General features: G+C 35.8%; 2 protein-coding genes across 4 annotated transcripts; one reads left to right on the top strand and one right to left on the bottom strand.

The window, feature by feature from the left end:
- Nucleotides 1-161: 161 nt before the first annotated feature.
- Nucleotides 162-5002, top strand: LOC121388469 (dynein light chain roadblock-type 2-like). The gene is made up of 4 exons (XM_041519818.1): nucleotides 162-288; nucleotides 1862-1937; nucleotides 2627-2794; nucleotides 3617-5002. The coding sequence occupies exons 1-4, from the start codon at nucleotides 286-288 to the stop codon at nucleotides 3664-3666; spliced, it is 297 nt and encodes a 98-aa protein (XP_041375752.1). The 5' UTR covers nucleotides 162-285; the 3' UTR covers nucleotides 3667-5002.
- Nucleotides 5003-11645: 6643 nt separating this feature from the next.
- On the bottom strand, nucleotides 11646-19151 carry LOC121389529 (uncharacterized protein KIAA0895-like). 3 transcript variants are annotated; one of them, XM_041521190.1, is made up of 5 exons: nucleotides 18772-19151; nucleotides 17242-17991; nucleotides 15287-15563; nucleotides 14085-14390; nucleotides 11646-12882 (listed from the first exon to the last, which is right to left on the bottom strand). In XM_041521190.1, exons 2-5 carry the CDS (start codon nucleotides 17851-17853, stop codon nucleotides 12626-12628), a joined length of 1452 nt encoding a protein of 483 aa, XP_041377124.1. In that variant the 5' UTR covers nucleotides 17854-17991; nucleotides 18772-19151; the 3' UTR covers nucleotides 11646-12625. The 3 variants fall into 3 exon arrangements, with proteins under 3 accessions (XP_041377124.1, XP_041377125.1, XP_041377126.1); XM_041521191.1 differs by having other exon boundaries at nucleotides 18989-19151; XM_041521192.1 differs by having other exon boundaries at nucleotides 19049-19149.
- Between the last annotated feature and the right edge of the window lie 12 nt (nucleotides 19152-19163).

Raw genomic sequence — 19163 nt, 5'->3', positions numbered from 1 at the left:
TAAAAATATTTAAATTGAACGGTCGGTTATTAATTAAATAATACAGTGTAACAGAGATTTACGATGGTTATCAAATACAAAACATCTGTAGTCCGGCGTTTGTAGTGTTAGTAGTCCTTCCCGCACCCCGAGTTGTTACTTCTCGGATTAGTGTTTGCATTCGGGAATCTCCGAGAGTTTACGTTTATCCCAGAAGTCACCTGTTGGGAACCGGAATATAAAACATTGGGTGCTCTTGTCAACTGAGTGTTTGGAGGCTTAGCAACCACTAAGAAACGATCTACAATGGTAAGGGGACACCTTATTTTACTCTGCTTCAATTTATCAACTATTTTGAACTTTCATCTGTAAATTTGTTTATATATGTAGATATTAGGGAAGTCACTTCATGAAAAAAAAAAGTCACCATGTTTGCACTACAAACTGACTTGTCATTCATCCAATGTATCATGATTTTTACTTTTTGCATTGCCTTGGTTACTGTTGGTTTTATAAAAAAAACATTTGCATTTTGTAATTGCTATTGTTTCACATTGTTGTATTTTAATTTAACATAATAATAAGTCAATATGCTTGTTTGTAATTAATAAATGATTGATGAAGAACTATCCCATCCATTTCCCTACGTTGAATTTTGTCCCAACCCAGTCTTTTTATTCACATTCCTCATCTCTTGAGAATGAGTATGTTGAGATCAGCCATAATTCATAAAGATAAACATTGACATGTCTTTCTGCCAGAAATAGATTGAGGGTATGTAACCGACCCTAATCTACAATTGAAATGGTAGAAGTTACTTCTCTCTTCCCAGAAGAAAGGGAAAACATTTGATAATAATAGGCAAAGTAACATTTTATCGGTATATTTGTAACGTTTCGCCAAAATCTGAATTATACACTCGGTGCTAATCGTAATATTTTGATATTAAACACTTAATACTTCTGGTAATAAAATGTCAACAAAGCAGTTGTACGTTTCATGAAAAACATGATATTATTAAGTAGTTGATAAAATAGCTGGACGGTATACCATATATACCATTCGGTATACCATATATACCATTCGGTATCATGTCAACACCGATTTACTGTACCAAGCAAATGTCAAAATACTAAAATTTTGGTATTGAAAAGTGTTTTCCGCCATTTTTATTTCATTTGTCATGTGATATTGATCACTGGTCAACCAAGTGTTATTAATAATGTTTTTGTCAAATTTATATCTTATCATTTGAAGTGTATATTATTATATTGTTAAACAATAACATTTTATCTATGGGCTGGCAGACTGTTAGTGTTGGAAATAGTGGCGGGCTAGTACATTTTAGTTGGTTCTGGTCCCCTGCATGTATATCCTTAATTGTGAACAAATAATTAAAATATGCAAAATAATAGATTGTTTTGCGAAATAATTTTCTAAAGTTTCTTCATCTTGATGTTTAGTACCCAGTAACCAAATATTTGCTCTTCTGGTGCCCCTCCAACTTGCCTTGGTGCCCAGATTTTTGTTATTAATCCGAAGGCAACACTGGCTATGCCCCACCCCCACCATAATTGTTTTACTTCCAACCTGTTTGATATATAAATAACAATTTTAGTACTATCCATTTTGATATATTATTAATCCAACATTGATCAGTTTATGCACACTGTAGATCCTAAAATTTTATCACTTAAAGTGAGTTTTAATAATGATCAGTAGGGAAGACAACAACACTGACAGTTCTTTCAGACATGTCCTGAACAGACATCCCAGCTAACTAAGAGTTGCTCTTACGATTATCTGATACTGTGCTTGAATGTTGAATGTAAACAAATGAATTAAAATGAACAAATGAATATAACTGTGGTAACATTTTCAGGCTGAAGTTGAAGAAACCCTGAAGAGGCTGCAGAGCCATAAAGGTGTGATGGGAATCATAGTCATCAACCAAGAAGGTAAGTGTTTTCTTGTAGTGCATACTGTTGCAAAAGGTCATAAACAGTGTTGTTAGCGTAGATAAATCCTATTTGTCAAATCCCACCAGAATTTAGTAATTTTAACATTTAGCCTTAGAGAGGAAACTTACTATGTTTTTCCATTAGTCTCAAGGGATCTTTTACATGCACCATCCCACAGACAGGATAGCATACACCAGCACAACTTTTGATATACTAGTCGTGTTGCACTGGTTGGAACGAGAAATAACCCAATGGGTCCACCGATGGGGATCGATCCCAAACTGACATCACATTAAGCAAGCACTTTACCACTGAGCTAAGTCCCGCCCCTTTATCCTTTGATAAAGATGTAATGTCACTTTCATTTTTCTATGAATTGTTCATGTTGTCTTAATTGTATTCATGGTGTGTGTTCACTGTCCACAATGATTTGCTACACAGTGAATTTAGTTTTGGTCAGATTACATTGAAAGACAGTTTTAGTATGAGAATGTCAGTAATGTGTTAAATCAATTAAGATTTTACTCAGTAGATAACTTTAAATTACATTCACTATATGCCTATGTTCCATACTTTTCTTAGATTTTATTTTTCAGTTGTTTTGATCAGCCAGTGTAATATTTAGAATATTTGATAATGTTCTTACTCTGTTAGAATGATTTCATGTGTTTGTTTGTATTTCGCAGGAATTCCGATTCGTACAACTCTGGATAATTCCACCACTGTACAGTGTGCTGGTCTCATTCACCAGTTGACAGCCAAGGCCAAAAGCGTTATCCGAGATATTGACCCTCAGAATGACCTCACATTCTTGAGATTAAGATCTAAGAAACACGAAATAATGGTGGCACCAGGTAAGGTTCTTTATAATTATTGCTAGTTTATTTATAATTTTAATGCAAATTGTTACTTTTGACTTACAAAATACACATATAGTAATCCTCTTGTAAAAATGCAGATGTGAAAAAACACATTTCTGTTAATGAACCTAATTGTGTATATGTTAGTCTGTTTTGACACTGCTTTGCTGTCAGGAAATGAAATTGGTATTTTACATGTATATGGATTGAAACTATTTGAGAGATGAAAATGTTTTGATGTCTGTGAAGAGAAAATTGACAGTTTTGTAAGGCTGCACAACATTCATCAAGTATTTCGATCCTGCCAGTGCATCATGACTGGTATATCAAAGGCCATGGTATTTGCTACTCTGTCTGTGGGATGGTGCATGTAAAAGATCCCTTGCTACTAATGGCAAAAATGTAGCAGGTTTCCTCTCTAAGACTACATGTCAAAATTACCAAATGACATCCGTCTTTAAACAAAAAAGTTTTTTTTTGTCAAGTATTCAGCAATGTGTATATATAAATTGGTTTTTTACTGTCCATACTGGTCTATATGTCACTTATGTTGGTTTAGTACTGTTTTAAGTCTATAAAATAATCAAGTGCTTGTTTTGAGCCATGGAAAGGTACTTCAAGTGCCTATGTGAAGTTATTTGTTTTTCTTTAATTAATTAATTTATTTTAAAATGTTGAATACCTGTAAGATATATTGTACAGGTACTGAAAAAAATTACTGTTAGATTTTGGTCCACCTCAGCACATATAGCTCAAAATATTCAGTTACAATCTTAACCAATACATAATCTTTTAATTTAATTTCTTTTTCCCCAGATAATGACTACATGTTGATCGTGATGCAGTCAAAGGACCAGAGTGCATGAAGATTTAAAGTTATCTTACAAGGAAGCAATTATGGAACATTTTGAAAACAGATCATTTAATAAATAAATGACTGGCTTTAATACATTTTATCATTTACCTGAACCTTTGTTTATAAAACTTGAGAGTGCAGTCTTAGGACTAACGCTGTAACAACATGTAATCTGTTTTAGTCATACTTTCAACATATTCTCCCAAGTTTCATAGGCATAGGTTCAATGTTGAAGATATCTCTTTTTTTTTCTGGTCCGGGAATCACAACATAATTTTGTATTATCTATTGCATATATATGTGTTATTAAATTTTGTATTTATTTGGCTATCCTTCGGGAATTTGCTTCCAAGTGATGTGCAAGCCCCATATTGAAAATAAGACATTTTATTCTTAATATGTTTAATCAGATTCCATGCTCGTGGTAGCAGCAGCTATATACACATGACAAAATGTAAACACTGCCTGATTTTAAACATTTTCGTTTAGCTGTGTGATACTACTTGGTTTACAGTTTTAAGCTGTAAATTCTGAGGTAGTCCAGTGGACAAAAGTAAAATGACAATAAATTTGGACACAATAGGTGGTCATTTCATTAGATCATGGTATTTTTCTTTTTGAAATAAGTTAAAGATGTTTATTTAACTTAAGAATACAATGTCTAATTTCTTTATGGATCCAGATTTCTGGAACTGTACATATTGTGACTGTTGTCACAAAAACCATTCCCCAGCATTATATTGATATTGCTAACAGTATATGTAGTGAATGACTTGACAGTTAATTAGCACGACAGTATGTTACAGTGTTGGTTTTGTTCCTTTATCACTGCTGATATGAAAGCTCAGAAATTATTTAATAAGTTTAGCTCATCTTGGACAATATTTAAAAAAAAAGAATTTTGTGTTTATTTAAAACAATAAAAATCTAATGCATGTACATTAAGAAAATTTACAGTTCACTAAAGGAAAAATGAAAAAAATTAAGAATGACTAAACAGTTTTAGTAACAAGCAAGTTTATAACTTTAAATCATTCAGTTAAGTCATAAAACGATTAAATAAAACAAAAAAGATAATGATTTAAACAGATATGACTGTAATGAAAGTTTACTATTGTTTTTATGAAGTTTCTTGTATTATACAATTCTTTGTGTCTTCAGTTGCTCTCTGCTTTCATCTCTCGTCATCCGAGTAGTTAACTAGTTGTTCTATTTCATGGTCATGTTTGACCCGGCAGTGCATTTGGTACATGGGTCAGTTATTGTAATTTAACATTGTATTGTATGTTCATTAGATAGATATTAAACATGTATCTCAAATGGAAAAATAAATACAAGAAACATTGTACATGTTTTCAGAACTTTTATTTTCATACAATGGATTTAAATTTAAATAAATATTTTACTGGGATGAGGCTGATGATATTTTGACCATTGAGGAAGTAACTGCCATTTGTGGGAAGAAACCTCAAACCTCACATGTTGGAATGGCGGTGTGTCGCGTACTATTACTAGGTCACTGTGATCAACTTTTCACGGTCTACTGCACATAACAGTAAATCCTTGTCCGGACCATATCTTGCATACAGGACCATCAAACATCACATGTAGGAACAACTCAGGATAGTGGTTTGTCGCATACTATTATTAGGTCAATGTGACCTACTTTTCATTGTCTATGGCACATAACAGTAAATCCTTGTCCAGACCATATCTTGCATACAGATGCATATAGGACCATCAAACCTCGCATGTACATGTAGTAACAATTTTGGATGGTTGTGTGTCACATGCTATTAGTAGGTCACTGTGACCTACTTTTCACGGTCTAAATCCTCGTCCGAACAATATCTTGCATACAGGACCATCACACCTCATATGTAGGAACAACTTGGCATGGTGGTGTGTCACATACTATTACTAGGTCACTGTGACCTACTTTTCACGGTCTACTGCACATAACAGTAAATCCTTGTCCAGATCATACCTTGCATACAAATGCATACAGGACCATCAAACCACATGTAGGAACAACTTGGGATGGTGGTTGGTCCATGTCCCTCACAGGTACTCTTGTTATCAAAATCATACCCTGGCTTGTCATCGCTCTCATAGTTCAAGGAGAGTGCTTTGAGCTCTTCTTAGCATGCAGTTAGCGTGTGATTCCTGTTTCCAAAACCTGATTTATTATTCTTATATTTGGATCACTGACGAAAAGGTACATCCATAACCACAGGTATAATTGTATCAATATATAAAATATGTATTTTAAAAGTATTGAACTTAACCCTAATTAATAATTATCTCTCTGATCACTGTTATTTTTGTTTTGTATTGTTTGTAGTATTTATACCAAATACCATCCACAAAGGAAAATTAAAATAATTTTTAAAACTGTATTAATGAAGAAATAATCAAAGAAAGAAAGCAACAGATAAATAAATAAACTGATATTTACATATATTTGCACAAGATGATTGCAATTCATTTTTGACACTCTAAAAATTACTATTATTAAAGTTTGATATCGAAGTTTTTGCAGTCGTGCTTTAATATTGAATTACATAATTTGAAGAAAAATTTAAACAAGCTTTATCTTGATCGACTACTTTCAAATGGGTGTTTGCTTAATATAGTTATGTGATTTGTGGCTGTGTCTGTGAAAGTGTACTGACCTCGGTCGTGCAGTGGTTACGCCATTGGACTACAGACTGGTAAGTACAGGGTTCACAGCCCGGTACCTGCTCCAACCTAGAGAGTTCTCAAGGACTCAGTGGGTAGGTGTAACCACTAACCAACTAACAACTAACCCACTGTCCTGGACAGACAGCCCCGATATCTGAGGTGTATGCCCAAGACATCGTGCTTGAAACTTAATTGGATATAAGCATGAAAATAAGTTAAAATTAAATGTAATGTGATAGTGTAGGAATAGCTGTTGATGGAATCCACCTAATACAACTGTCTGCCTGCCCGTCTGCAGTTGTAATGACTAAGACAAGAAAAGAAATCTTGTCATGGTACCATTGGTTGACATTCACACCTGTGACCGAATATGTCTTGTCAAGCATTTCTTAGTTGAGAATTCAGACCAGTGATGACACTGTACACGCTTTGAGAGGAAAGCAAGATTTTAAATTATTTTAGTTCATTTTATTACTATTTTTTTGGTATGGCAAAGAATTATGACGGAGATGATAATCAGGGTAATGGTGACAATAAACAGCAGGGCGGCACAAAACTGGGGCAGGGCGCAGCTAACGCCCTTCTATTTATTGCCAGCTACAACATGTATTGATTCAGGTATTTTTACAGCAAACATAAACAGATGCCATTATGTGAATGTGTGGCTTCTTCCCCTTGGGTTTCATTCATTTGATAATCGAGTCATAATGATTTCCTGTTTCTAAGGCAACTGATGGAAGTACATGTTGAAGAAGAAAACAACTTGTTTTATAATTGTGTCACATGGTGTACACAAATCATAGAATATTATAAATATATGAATATATACAAAGGTTAGAAAGTACAGCATCTCGTCAAACAGCCCACAAAAATATTTAAAAGCACATTGTGCTAACTTCTAAATAAAACAAAATTTATTAAGCGTTTCTTATAAAATGCAATACTGATGCTAGATTTCAGTTAGGTTAATCAGTATATACGGATACTAACCGTGTACTATTATTGTGACTGACTGATTGACTATTAGAGTAGAATACCAGAGAATATCAGTTCTATTGTCTACACTGATTCACCAAACATACATGTACCTGTAAGGGCTTTGAAAGTAATAGCTGATTACGATTACATTATCAATATAATCGATTATGATTGCGATTACATGGCATTTTCAAACGTAATCAATTACGATTGCATTTACATGAAAACATGTAATTGATTACAATCATTACGATCACCCAATCTCTGATGCTCAGTATAAATGGGTCCTTGTTGGGTAAGATGTTAAAACGCCTTGCCATAATCTTCCCTCAATTATTATTTTCACCCTGTTTGGATATGATTTATTTACCAGTCTTCGTGACAGACCGGTGGGCCGTATAGCACAGGACAGTGTGACAGAACCTTAATTGGAGGCAAGTATAAAAATAAATGTAAAGGAATATGATTATTCCCCACATGGTCAATTTAGCTACATTTTAACTGACTGAACACTAGTTTTCCCACACAGGTGTTAACAATTGCACAATGTAATATTGTCTGTATTGATTTTATGCATGTATCATTTTGTATGCTTATGGGGCAGTAACCTGTGTAACTACAGTAACTTGTTGTTTGCTTAGACTTATTTCTGTGCTTCTATCCAATTACAGTTTTAGCACACTGTCCTGAGTACACACTTCAGATATCTGGACTGGCTGTCCAGGACAGAGGGTTAGTTGTTCGTGACGAGGTCGGTGTAGCAGTCTACAATTACACCAACCTCTACAGTTGTTAAAACTCACTCTGGGTGGGAATCCAGTACATACCAGCCTTGAGAACAATGGCTTAACTACTATACCACTGAGGACAGTGCGACTGCACTGGGTTTATTTTCTTATTCTCTAGATCCTGTATTTGTATGTTGGGGTGTCGTTAAACATTCATTCATTCATTCGTGAAAGAGTGGGATGTTGCCTAGTGGTAAAGCGTTTTCCTGATGTGCGGTTGATCTAGGATCGATCCTTGTTGGTGGGCCCATGCATTGGGCTATTTCTCATTCCACCCATTGCACCATGACTGGTATATCAAATGCCATGGTATGTGCTATCCTGTCTGTAGGATGGTGCATAAAAAGATCCCTTGTTTCTAATGGAAAAATATAGCAGGGCCCGTGCTTATAAAACTTAAAGTCTAGACTTTAATAAAGTTCAGACTTTAATGTAATGCTATTTGAATGGCGTTGCCATGACGTTAAAGTGTGGACTTTATTAATGTCTAGACTTTAAGGTTTATAAGCACGGGGCCAGGTTTCCTCTCCGAGACTATATATCTGAATTACCAAATGTTTGACATGCAATAGCCAATGATTAATAAATCAATGTGCTCTAGTGGTGTCATTAAACAAATGTTTTTGGGTTTTTTAACAATTACTGTGACATATAGCCAATTACTACATCTAATTCATGAATAAGCTTGATTGTCACATTTATCTTTGCATAAGGGATAGCATGGGTTTTTTACCCTATGGCTGTGTACCATTAATGATGACCGGCAGTTGTTAATCTCGCATGTTTTCACTATGGTTTATATCATTAAAACATGATTTACCAAATAATAACCATTTCACTGTTGGATAAATAACAATATTTGGAGCATGGGTGACGGGAGGGAACGGTATGAGAAATATTTCTCTCCACTTTGAAAGAATAACTCATCACAATTTATATAAGCTTCACAAAAGATTTCACGTATATTTGGTCGGGTGGAATGTGTTTTTCAAATAAGTAAAGAGAGCATTTACTCTCTTCACCACACACACCACTGGATCAGTCAACAACAACAAAGAATTAAATTTAAAAAAATTATTATTAAAAATCGTAAATTTTTATCACAATAATTCTGGCATTCAGTTAGCTAAACAATGTGTATATATATATATATATTAAACTAAAAATACTGCTACATACTTTCAAACAAAGTAAACAAAAGACCATGTTAATTCATGTGCTTGTTGAATGATCTGTATCAAGTTCAGTGATTTATGTACCCCCTGTTCTGCTTATTATTAATTTGATTTGTACATGTGTATAACCACACCTCTAGAGCAAAACTGGCCTCGGTGACGCAGTGGTTAAGCCATCGGACTACCGGCTGGTAGGTACAGAGTTCGCAGCCCGGTACCAGCTCCAACCCAGAGCGAGTTCTTAAGGGCTCAATGTGTAGGTGTAAGGCTACTACACCCTCTTCTCTCTCACTAACCACTAACAGACTAACAACTAACCCATTGTCCTGGATAGGCAGCCCAGGACAGCGTGCTTGAACCTTAATTGGATATAAGCACGAAAATAAGTTGAAGCCAATTGATTTATTAATCATCAGCAGGGTAGCACATACAATGACCTTTAATATACCAGGCATAGTGTACTGGTTAGAAAGGGGAAGAAGAATGGGTCAACCGAAGGAGTTCAATCCTAGGACCCAAGCACATCCCGCCCCTCCCCCACTTACTGATAACTCCCCTAAGATGATTGATCCATTACCAATCATATCTTCTCCGATACCCACACTGTAGCAGGGTGGATTCAAGGGGCGGAAAAAGTGAAAGTTTGTTTTGTTTAACAACACACTAGAGCACATTCAGTTATTAATCATCGGCTATTGGTTGTCAAAAATTTGGTAATTCTGACAAAGTCTTAGAGAGGAAACCCGCTATCTTTTTTTCATTAATTTTAAGGGATATTTCATATGCACCATCCCACAGACAGGATAGCACACACCACTGCCATTGATATAACAGTTGTGGTGCACTGGCTGGAACAAGAAATGGCCCAGATTGACCATGCATCAGACAAGCACTTGAACACTGGGCTATGTCACACACCTGTCAAGGCTGGGAAAGCGTGCTTGAACCTTAATTGGATCATGAGCAGTACAATATAGTTCAAATAAAAATAATCCATTAATGGTTGTAATCTCAGAGTAGTCCCTAACAGGGTGATTGATCCTTCGTTTGATAAAAGCAGCAATATTAAAAATAAATTACATCATTATATCATCACTGGGTCCCTGGCCTTTCTGAGATCGAACTCTGGGGCAGACATGCTTGAAACCTCTGTGGTATATGAGCATGTTCAAAAGTTATGCAACGCAACATCATTATAAACATCAGTATTCACAACATGTTCAATTAAAAGTTAAATAAATTCTTTACAAAATTATATCTGCCCCGGATTGGGCCCCTGGCCTCTCAGAGGCCGAACCCTGGGGTGGACATGCTCGAAACCTCTGTGGTATATGAGCATGTTAAAACATTACGCACGCATGCACAAAATTATATACATCAGTATTAAAAACGAAAAAAAGAAAAAAAAGAACAAAAGCCATTACATCTGGCAAATTCACTTGAAAAATAAAAGTCATAAGATCTAGGAAAAGTACCAGACTTAAATAAAAGTCATAAGATCTAGGAAAAGTACCAGACTTAAATAAAAGTCATAAGATCTAGGAAAAGTACCAGACTTAAATAAAAGTCATAAGATCTAGGAAAAGTACCAGACTTAAATAAAAGTCATAAGATCTAGGAAAAGTACCAGACTTAGATAAAAGTCATAAGATCTAGGAAAAGTACCAGACTTAAATAAAAGTCATAAGATCTAGGAAAAGTACCAGACTTAAATAAAAGCTGTCATTCAAAATTCTATATGGACACAATATGTATCAAACGTAAACAATTATTACAGCATGTGACTATTTTGGCATACAGCTTTCAAGGTTAAATTTACAAAGAGTTACATTTGTATTTAAAGATTGCACAAAAAAACCTGAACACACATACAAGTGATAAATGCAAAAACAGATTAGTGAAGCAAGTCAAAGACTATAAAAATTGTAAAAATGAAGCTACATCTATATATACCTCTTCCCAGAAGATAATAAAAATGACCATGGTCAACTGGCCAACATAAATGGTATGTGCCGTCAGTTAAATGACATGAACACAATTGTGTAAATTTTGCATCTCTATCCCTATGAAGAGAAATATCTATCGATCTACTAAAATATTAGTTCTGTGACCTCTATCTTCTATACAGTGGCCTTGTCTATGTTTTAATTTGAAAATATGGACATTAGGGCGTCTAGAATTTTTACAAAAAAACACTAGCCATGGGATCAGTGATTTTAAAACTTTACTAGCCACGATTAAAAATTCACTATCCCTACTTTAAGTAAATACAATTTTAATTGGATACATGTATGTCACCTAAAGAGGGAGGTAGAGCTTAAAAACCCTTAGATTTGGGGGTGAGGGGGCAGGATATTCATACACATATTTACAAAATAGACTTAAATGTATTTGATGTTTTTTTTCTTTCTTTTTTTTACTAGCCATTGGGCATGGCTAAAGTAGTTATTTACCAGCCCAACATTGAATATCACTAGCCACGGGAGTTGGGATACCATTACCTAGAAGCCCTGTGGATATGGACACTGTACAGTGAAACAATTTCACTATGAATGTAATATTTGATATTGATCAATCATCACTTCATTACATAAATAATGAATAATGAATTTAGGTTTCACTCATTGATAGTTGTTATGGTGCACTTCCACTCTAAACTATTCCGTTACTTTGGTAAACAGCAACTACAGCATATAATGGTGTATGGTGCCATGTGAGTCAAGAGAGACCACTCTTCACATCAAATCAGATGAATCCATGAATGAATGTTTAACAACACCCCAGCACAAAAATACACATCGGCTATTGGGTGTCACAAATGGTTAAACAGAAATTCATTAAGCAGGATACTTTTTGAGAAAACCCCCACCCATAATTTTTGTGGATTCTTTTAAGGAGGGTGTTTTGCTGCTTGTCTGGAAATAGGTCTAGGCAAGTGACAGCAAGTATTTCTATTAGTCTGCCAACAATCTCAATGATGAGAATAAATATGCGAGTGAATACCCATTCACCAAATTTTCAATTCAGATGAGTGTGAGGCACATTTGAGTCCTCACTCAACTTTCCTTGAGAGTTCTGCTGTCCAGATAAATGAAATCTTACTGTACACTCATTTATTAAACTATTCTCCATACCCAATAACAGACAACCATTTCATTCATTAACAAAACAAAATGTATACGTGCGTTTGAGATTGTCATTAGTCTCAACAAACAGTGTTATTTTTGATTCTTATGGAAGTGACAGTGAAATAGCTTTTGTTTAATAAAAGCTCATCGAAAACCAACCAACCACTATCGAATCAGAACAGGTCGTATCCATCTGGATGAATTTATTTATTTATTTATTCCACCTCACTCAATATTTCGTCTGTCAGACCATTGCTCTCGGCTATGCGGTTAATGTTCGTGAGATACACAGGCATGTTGTTCATGAAGTGGGGCACTCTGGTTTCCTCCAGTTCAGCCAGTTTTACTAGGAGGTCCACATCTTCATAAGCAATCTTTCCCATTCTGATGAGTAAACCAAAATCAATTTCATGACGTCTCTTAAGAATCTGCAGAGCTCCATCGAGATAAACTTGATCCTTACAAAAAGCACCTGAAATGAAATTAAGAATGGTAATCATTAAAATTTAACTCAGATTTCATACTTTTATCAACTCGTCCTGATAAATGATGATATCACAAGACACTCAGGGAGTATCCTCCATTTATTACCCATATGGTTAACAATATCTTGGTACATATCAAAGTGATACGTCCCACTAGAACGCCAAGTACATATCAAAGTGATACGTCCCACTAGAACGCCAAGTAGAACGTAAAACTTTGATTTCGCATGATGACGTATTGATTGGTGCACTACAACCTTACAGGAAGTTTAACTGAACAAGTTGAGTGATATAAATTAAAATTGATTATGGGTAATAAATAGGATAAATAAGGTATTAAACTCGCTACCATTTAATATCATGTTTATGTCCCTCATGAAATGATTTTCATTGTCACTTGCTAAAGCTTGTGACAATTGAAAATCATTTCACTCAGGACATAAACATGATACGAAATGGAAGCTCATTTAATATCCTATAATTATTTAATATCCTATAATTATTCTACTACAAAAGGAAGCCATTATAAATGTCACCATAGCTAATCCAGTCAAGCTTATTTCTATTTATTTTCATGCTTATTACAAATCCACTTAAAGTTCAAAGAAGCACCTACTAGCCTTGAGACTGATGGCTTAACCACTTTGTCACCAAGGTCAATGGACAGGCCCAGTATTCTACCACCAGAACTACCAGAAATATGTTGGTTTTGCTAAACCTGATAACTGAAGCAAGACATAAGTAATGTGTTCCAATACATTAATGTTAAAGAAATTGTAATAACTAAAAATATTTCACACTCACTAATGAGGGTCAGCAGCTTCAACTACTTGGAATACACTACCTGGAATGGGGGGGGGGGGGGGTGCAAGACATAGCCCAGTGGTAAAGCACTCGCTTGATATGCAATCGGTTTGTGATCGATCTGTCAGTAGGCTCATTGGGCTATTTCTCGCTCCAGTCAGTGCACCACAACTGGTACATCAAAGGTCATGGTATGTGCTATCCTGTCTATGGGATGGTGCATATAAAAGATCCCTTGCTGCTAATTGAAAAGAGTAGCCCATGAACTGGCAACAGCGGATTTCCTCTCTCAATATCTGTGTGGTCCTTAACCATATGTCCAACGCCATATAACCGTAAATAAAATGTGTTGAGTGCGTCGTTAAATAAACCATTTCCTTCCTACCTGGAATGGAAGTGTCCGACTGTCCTCGTTTGGCCCGGAGACAGTAGTCCCACCTGACAGCGGGATCGTGCACGAAGTGCCCCATGTCGTGAAACAGTTCCTTGAAGGACATCTGCGAGGCCTTGTGTGCGGTGTAGTAGAGGAGGGCTGCACGCCACAGACACGGATCGGGGCGGAAGATCACACTGTGCAGGGTCGCAAGGCCCTCCTCCGTCGGGTTCAGAGGCAGCAAGCCAAGGTCTTTGCGGATCTTCCAGTTGTTCCATGGCTGATACCTGTTGTTGCTGCTTCTCATGTAGTGAGTACCTGAAAGATCAACAATGAAATTACAACTTATTTTATTTCTGGTTTAACCACAAAGTCTTAAAACTGGTACCTCAAAGGTTGTGTAATCTCTGCAGGAACATGCATCAAAAAGATCCCTTGTTGCTTTTTGGAAGCAGAAACTTCTCTCTCTCTTCTCTTCTCTCTCTCTCGCTCTCGCTCTCTCTCGTTCTTTCGCCGTCTCTGACTGTCTGATGTGTTATTAAATGTGCATTTAAAATAATGCATACTTCAGTTATCTGGCTTTCAAAACAGAGGTATGTTCTTAGTTGTAGCCGAAAATAAAAATCAGTGTAGTTGCCTCACACCTTATAAACTGACCCATAAAATAAGGAGAAAATGTCTTCTTCAGTAACTGGCTTAAAACCTTTTAACATTTGTTCCACATTCAAAACCAATAACATTTTGTCCTACTATATATAGATTCTAAGGCAATTTTATAGCTATAGCTATATATGCCATGTTTCTTGAACACAAACTTACTTTAATTTGGTCGGGGAACCATAAAAATATATTCAATGTCATTAACATCCATGTTAAATAACATTTCTTAGATTTATTATCCATATGGTTTAGTACTTTGACTTCATGCACAAAACATAAAAACAACTTTTTCATTCAACAGTGTGGTGACGATGTCAATTCTAACTTCAACATCATGCCAGCAGCTTCACAGGTGTGACAATGCTGATTCTTAGGCCCAAAGCAATTGTCTTGCTGAACCATAAAATGTTGAATTGATTCCTGAGGAAGTTGTATGTGCATGCATACTTCTTCAGTAATATGCAAAAGCTATGACATTTCACAAAATCAATTCATTTGTGCAAGATAAATGTGAGTTTTGCCTCAAAGATTTTTGAGTATTCTCTAAGTGTTACCTATTTCGTGTCTCAGCAGGCCCTCGGCCCACTGTTCTCTGAGGTTGACTATCCTCACATTTAACACGGGCCGACCTTTAGACCTTGTCATGGACCCGCGAGAGATGAGGTTGTCACTGAGGTTAAGGCAGATTTCATCCTCCATACCCTCGATCTTGAGGTAACGGTGAATGATTGTACAGATCTGTGAGCGGGACAGAATCTTCCCGCCGGTCTTCTCCTCAAACTCCTCATAGCAGCCGTATCGATCGATGGCTTTCTCCATTATCAACATGGCCTGAACAAACAATGTCGACATAATTTAGAACTGGATGTACATAAGATGGTGAGTTTTAATATACATGGATGGGTAACTTTGGAAAAAAAGGGAAATGTTTGGAAAAGAAAAGGATGGAAATTGATTGGAAAGGAAAGGGTTCGAAAGTATTGGAAAGGAAAACAAAAGATTTGAAAGAAAAGGATTGATAAGAAAAGGATTGGGAATGAAAGGATTAGAAATGTAATAAAAGGATTGAAAAGGAGAAAGGATTGGAATGGAAAAGTATTGGGGGAAATGGAAAGGAAAGGATTGGAAAAAAATGGAAAGGAAAGAAAAAGATTGGTATGGAAAGAAGGAAATCAAATCAAAATCAAAACAAGGCAATGTTTGTTCAACATTTCATATCAACTCGATGAAGGTTCAAGTATGCTGTCCTGGGTACACATCTCATATATCTGGGCTATCTGTTGAGAACATTTGTTTGATGACACGTCAGTACATTTTAAACTTACATCATCGTCCATAGAGAGCCACTGATCACAAGATAACATTATATATGGCCCTCTAACATAAGGTGAGCATTACCACTGTGCTACATCCCATCCATACAGGCTATGATGGGTGAATATGTAAAAGCATGAATAGGTATCTTACTTAGGTGCCTTCCTACAACCAATTTGGGCCAGCTCATCCATCCGTGGCAGTGATGAATAAATGACAGAATGGGTATTTTACATGAACTGGTTACATAGCCTTAAAGACCAAACAAATTCAGACTTTCAAAGAATTTTACCTGCCATTTTCAAAGACTTTCAAAGACTTTTACACAGCAGTCAAAGACAATAGAATGCGATAAAAATACCAAATCAGTTTGTTTACGTTGCTGTCCATGGCAAACAAATTAGCTTTTTTTACATGCATCATGACAGATTAAACCTTGTAATTGGGAAATATCTAATACATGCAGCTGTAAAAGATACCATAATTGCTTTGACTATGATTTGTGAGAATTCAAAGACTTTCAAGGAATTTAAAGACCGCAACGAACCCTGATGATGTTTGTCTAATCCATCTATTCCATCCACAGGGAACCATATTCAATTGTTCTGTTCGAATGCCATAACGTATGCAAGTTCATGTGAACTGCCAAGAGGTTACATGATGAACCGTTACATTATTAAAAAGTCATTTTATCAAGTTTGTGTATCAAAGAAACTGTTCACTAATGATTCACTTAAAATTACAGTAATAGCTGGAAATACTATCACAAAAATATAATATCAATGCAAGTTTTAGGTAACTGATTAGGCTACACAAATATATTCACATAACCAAATAATCGGTTAACCTATAGTCCTTCGCAGCCTCCATAAACATTGTTTTTTTGTCAATAATTTAAGTTTGATTTGACATAAGAAGAAAAGTAAAAGTGTTTTTGAGATAATAAAAAATCACTTTTTTGTGTGCAATTTAAAAAACAATCAGCTTAGAACTAAATAAGTAACAGTACATACCAAAGTAAGAAAACAGCATTCCATGATGGGAAGGACTATAGGTAAAATTCACGGCAACTGACTTCACGACACCTATTACTTTGAAATACTTTTCCCTGTATCCATCTTTCTATCCATCCATCTTGTTCAATATTATACCATTTTTATATGACTTCACTCATAATATTTTGAATCTTACAAACCTGTTTGAGATATTTGTCTGATGGTTTTGAGAAGCTTTCAAGTACATCAACGTCTGCTGGGCAGCGATAGAGGAAATATGGATTGTAGTTGTAGTTAGCTCTCATAAACCTATCTTTTTCTGTTTTATCATTGTCCGGTTTTATTGCCGCAAGTAAGGGAACCCTTTTCCTCCGTTCATTGAGTGGAGGAACTGGTGGAATGAAGTACAGCCTCGGTGACGGAGTTGCCAAAACCCTCTGCTTGCAACCAGCATCTTTGTCCTTTTCTGTTGTGATTCCTGGAAGTTTGGTTTTAGAGCAGTCTGGCCGATCAGGCCGTTTCGGAGAGTTGTGGGTGTAAACAGCAGATGCTGACGACTGTCGAATGAGATTTTTGTTAGATTGCGAAGGGAGAGAATTTCTCTTTTTTGTGACTTTTTTCCTCCTTCGTTTCTGACCCATGTCTTTCCCTGTTGACTTGCTTACAAACGAAAGAGACAGAAGGGAAACATCAGGACCATCCTGAAGTTTCAGGGACTTTAATGGCATGAACAGTTCCCAGAATTCCTTAGCTGGCATGTGAATGATGGTCGACTTCAAACTGCATGATGTTACATATGTTTTACTGGACATGCCACAAAACCAAAAACCAATGCAGTGGGAGAATACATTAGTTCGGTAGCAACTTTCAGACTTGAGAAACCAAACATTGTCCAGTATTTTAACATTCTTGGTTACAGTGATTCAAGACTTTCATATATACAGTCTCATCTATAAAAGAAGAAACATCTTTTAGAAATGAAAACAAAAAAAGAGCTGCATTAATTGATTTGATAAACATGATGATCATATAACATGTACAATTACATTTTATTTTAACTTGTTTTCTCCGCTATCTGGCCTGTCTGTTCAGGTCAGTGGGCCAACAGTAAATCATCAGTGGTTAATGACAGAGAAGTCATTGCAGTGGCCAAATGAACTATCAAATGCACTTTGAGCAAGGGCGGGATGCAAATCCAGTACCTACCAGTCTTAAATCCAATGACATTATCATTGTACCATCAACATCGTGGTGTATATTATGGGCCAAATTTTAGAAGCCTGTTTTTCTTTTTAGTTATATGCATGCAAGATGTAAATAGACTTTGTAAATTTGACACTAATGTGTTATCAAGATAAAAAAAATTAAAGGAGCATTCTCACAGTGTATTCGACACTGCACTTGAGAACCCGTTCTCGCCACAACAATATGTGACTATGTGAGGTAGTGATGCACTTGAGAACCCGTTCTCGTCACACCACTATGTGAGGTAGTGTGGGATTTGAGGATAGGAACACCTCGCCTGTTCTAAACGTTTTAGGAACATGTTCCTAGCTATTTTTGGTTGGGGTGTACACATGGAAGTCTTGCTAGGGTATTGCCAGGCACACATTAAGTCAATACTGAACAACACTTTCTTTCTATGTCCATTCGAACTATTGCTAGCCTAAAAACTCAGGATAGTCTCTTAATTAAATTATTATTTACTAATTTAGGCTTTATTCACTCACATCAAATGTTTTTTTCAGGAGGTCTGCACCCACGTCACATTCCATTATTACACTACATGGTTATTTTGGGGGTACGTGAAGGCATGGAACAAGAAACTATGAGTAACAAAAAAATTTTTTTATTTAATTATTCTATTTTATTGATTGTTTTTTAATACGGGTACGGTACCGATATATTCATATATTATATCGCGGCGCATGATTGTATTTCACAAACCCAATTCTGGTCTTCGATTGCGAGGTAAATAGTCATTAAATAGAATGCATTAGATCTTACTTAGTTATGCTGTGCCATTTTAGGATATAGTTCATAAGATTAACACAATAATCAAATTCTATATCTGCATAGCAACAAAAATAACAAAAGTAGACGGTTAATAATATACTGTTTC

Source organism: Gigantopelta aegis, chromosome 14 (genome assembly GCF_016097555.1).
Source record: "Gigantopelta aegis isolate Gae_Host chromosome 14, Gae_host_genome, whole genome shotgun sequence".
NCBI lineage: Eukaryota > Metazoa > Mollusca > Gastropoda > Neomphalida > Peltospiridae > Gigantopelta > Gigantopelta aegis.
This window is presented reverse-complemented; position numbering and strand designations above follow the sequence as displayed.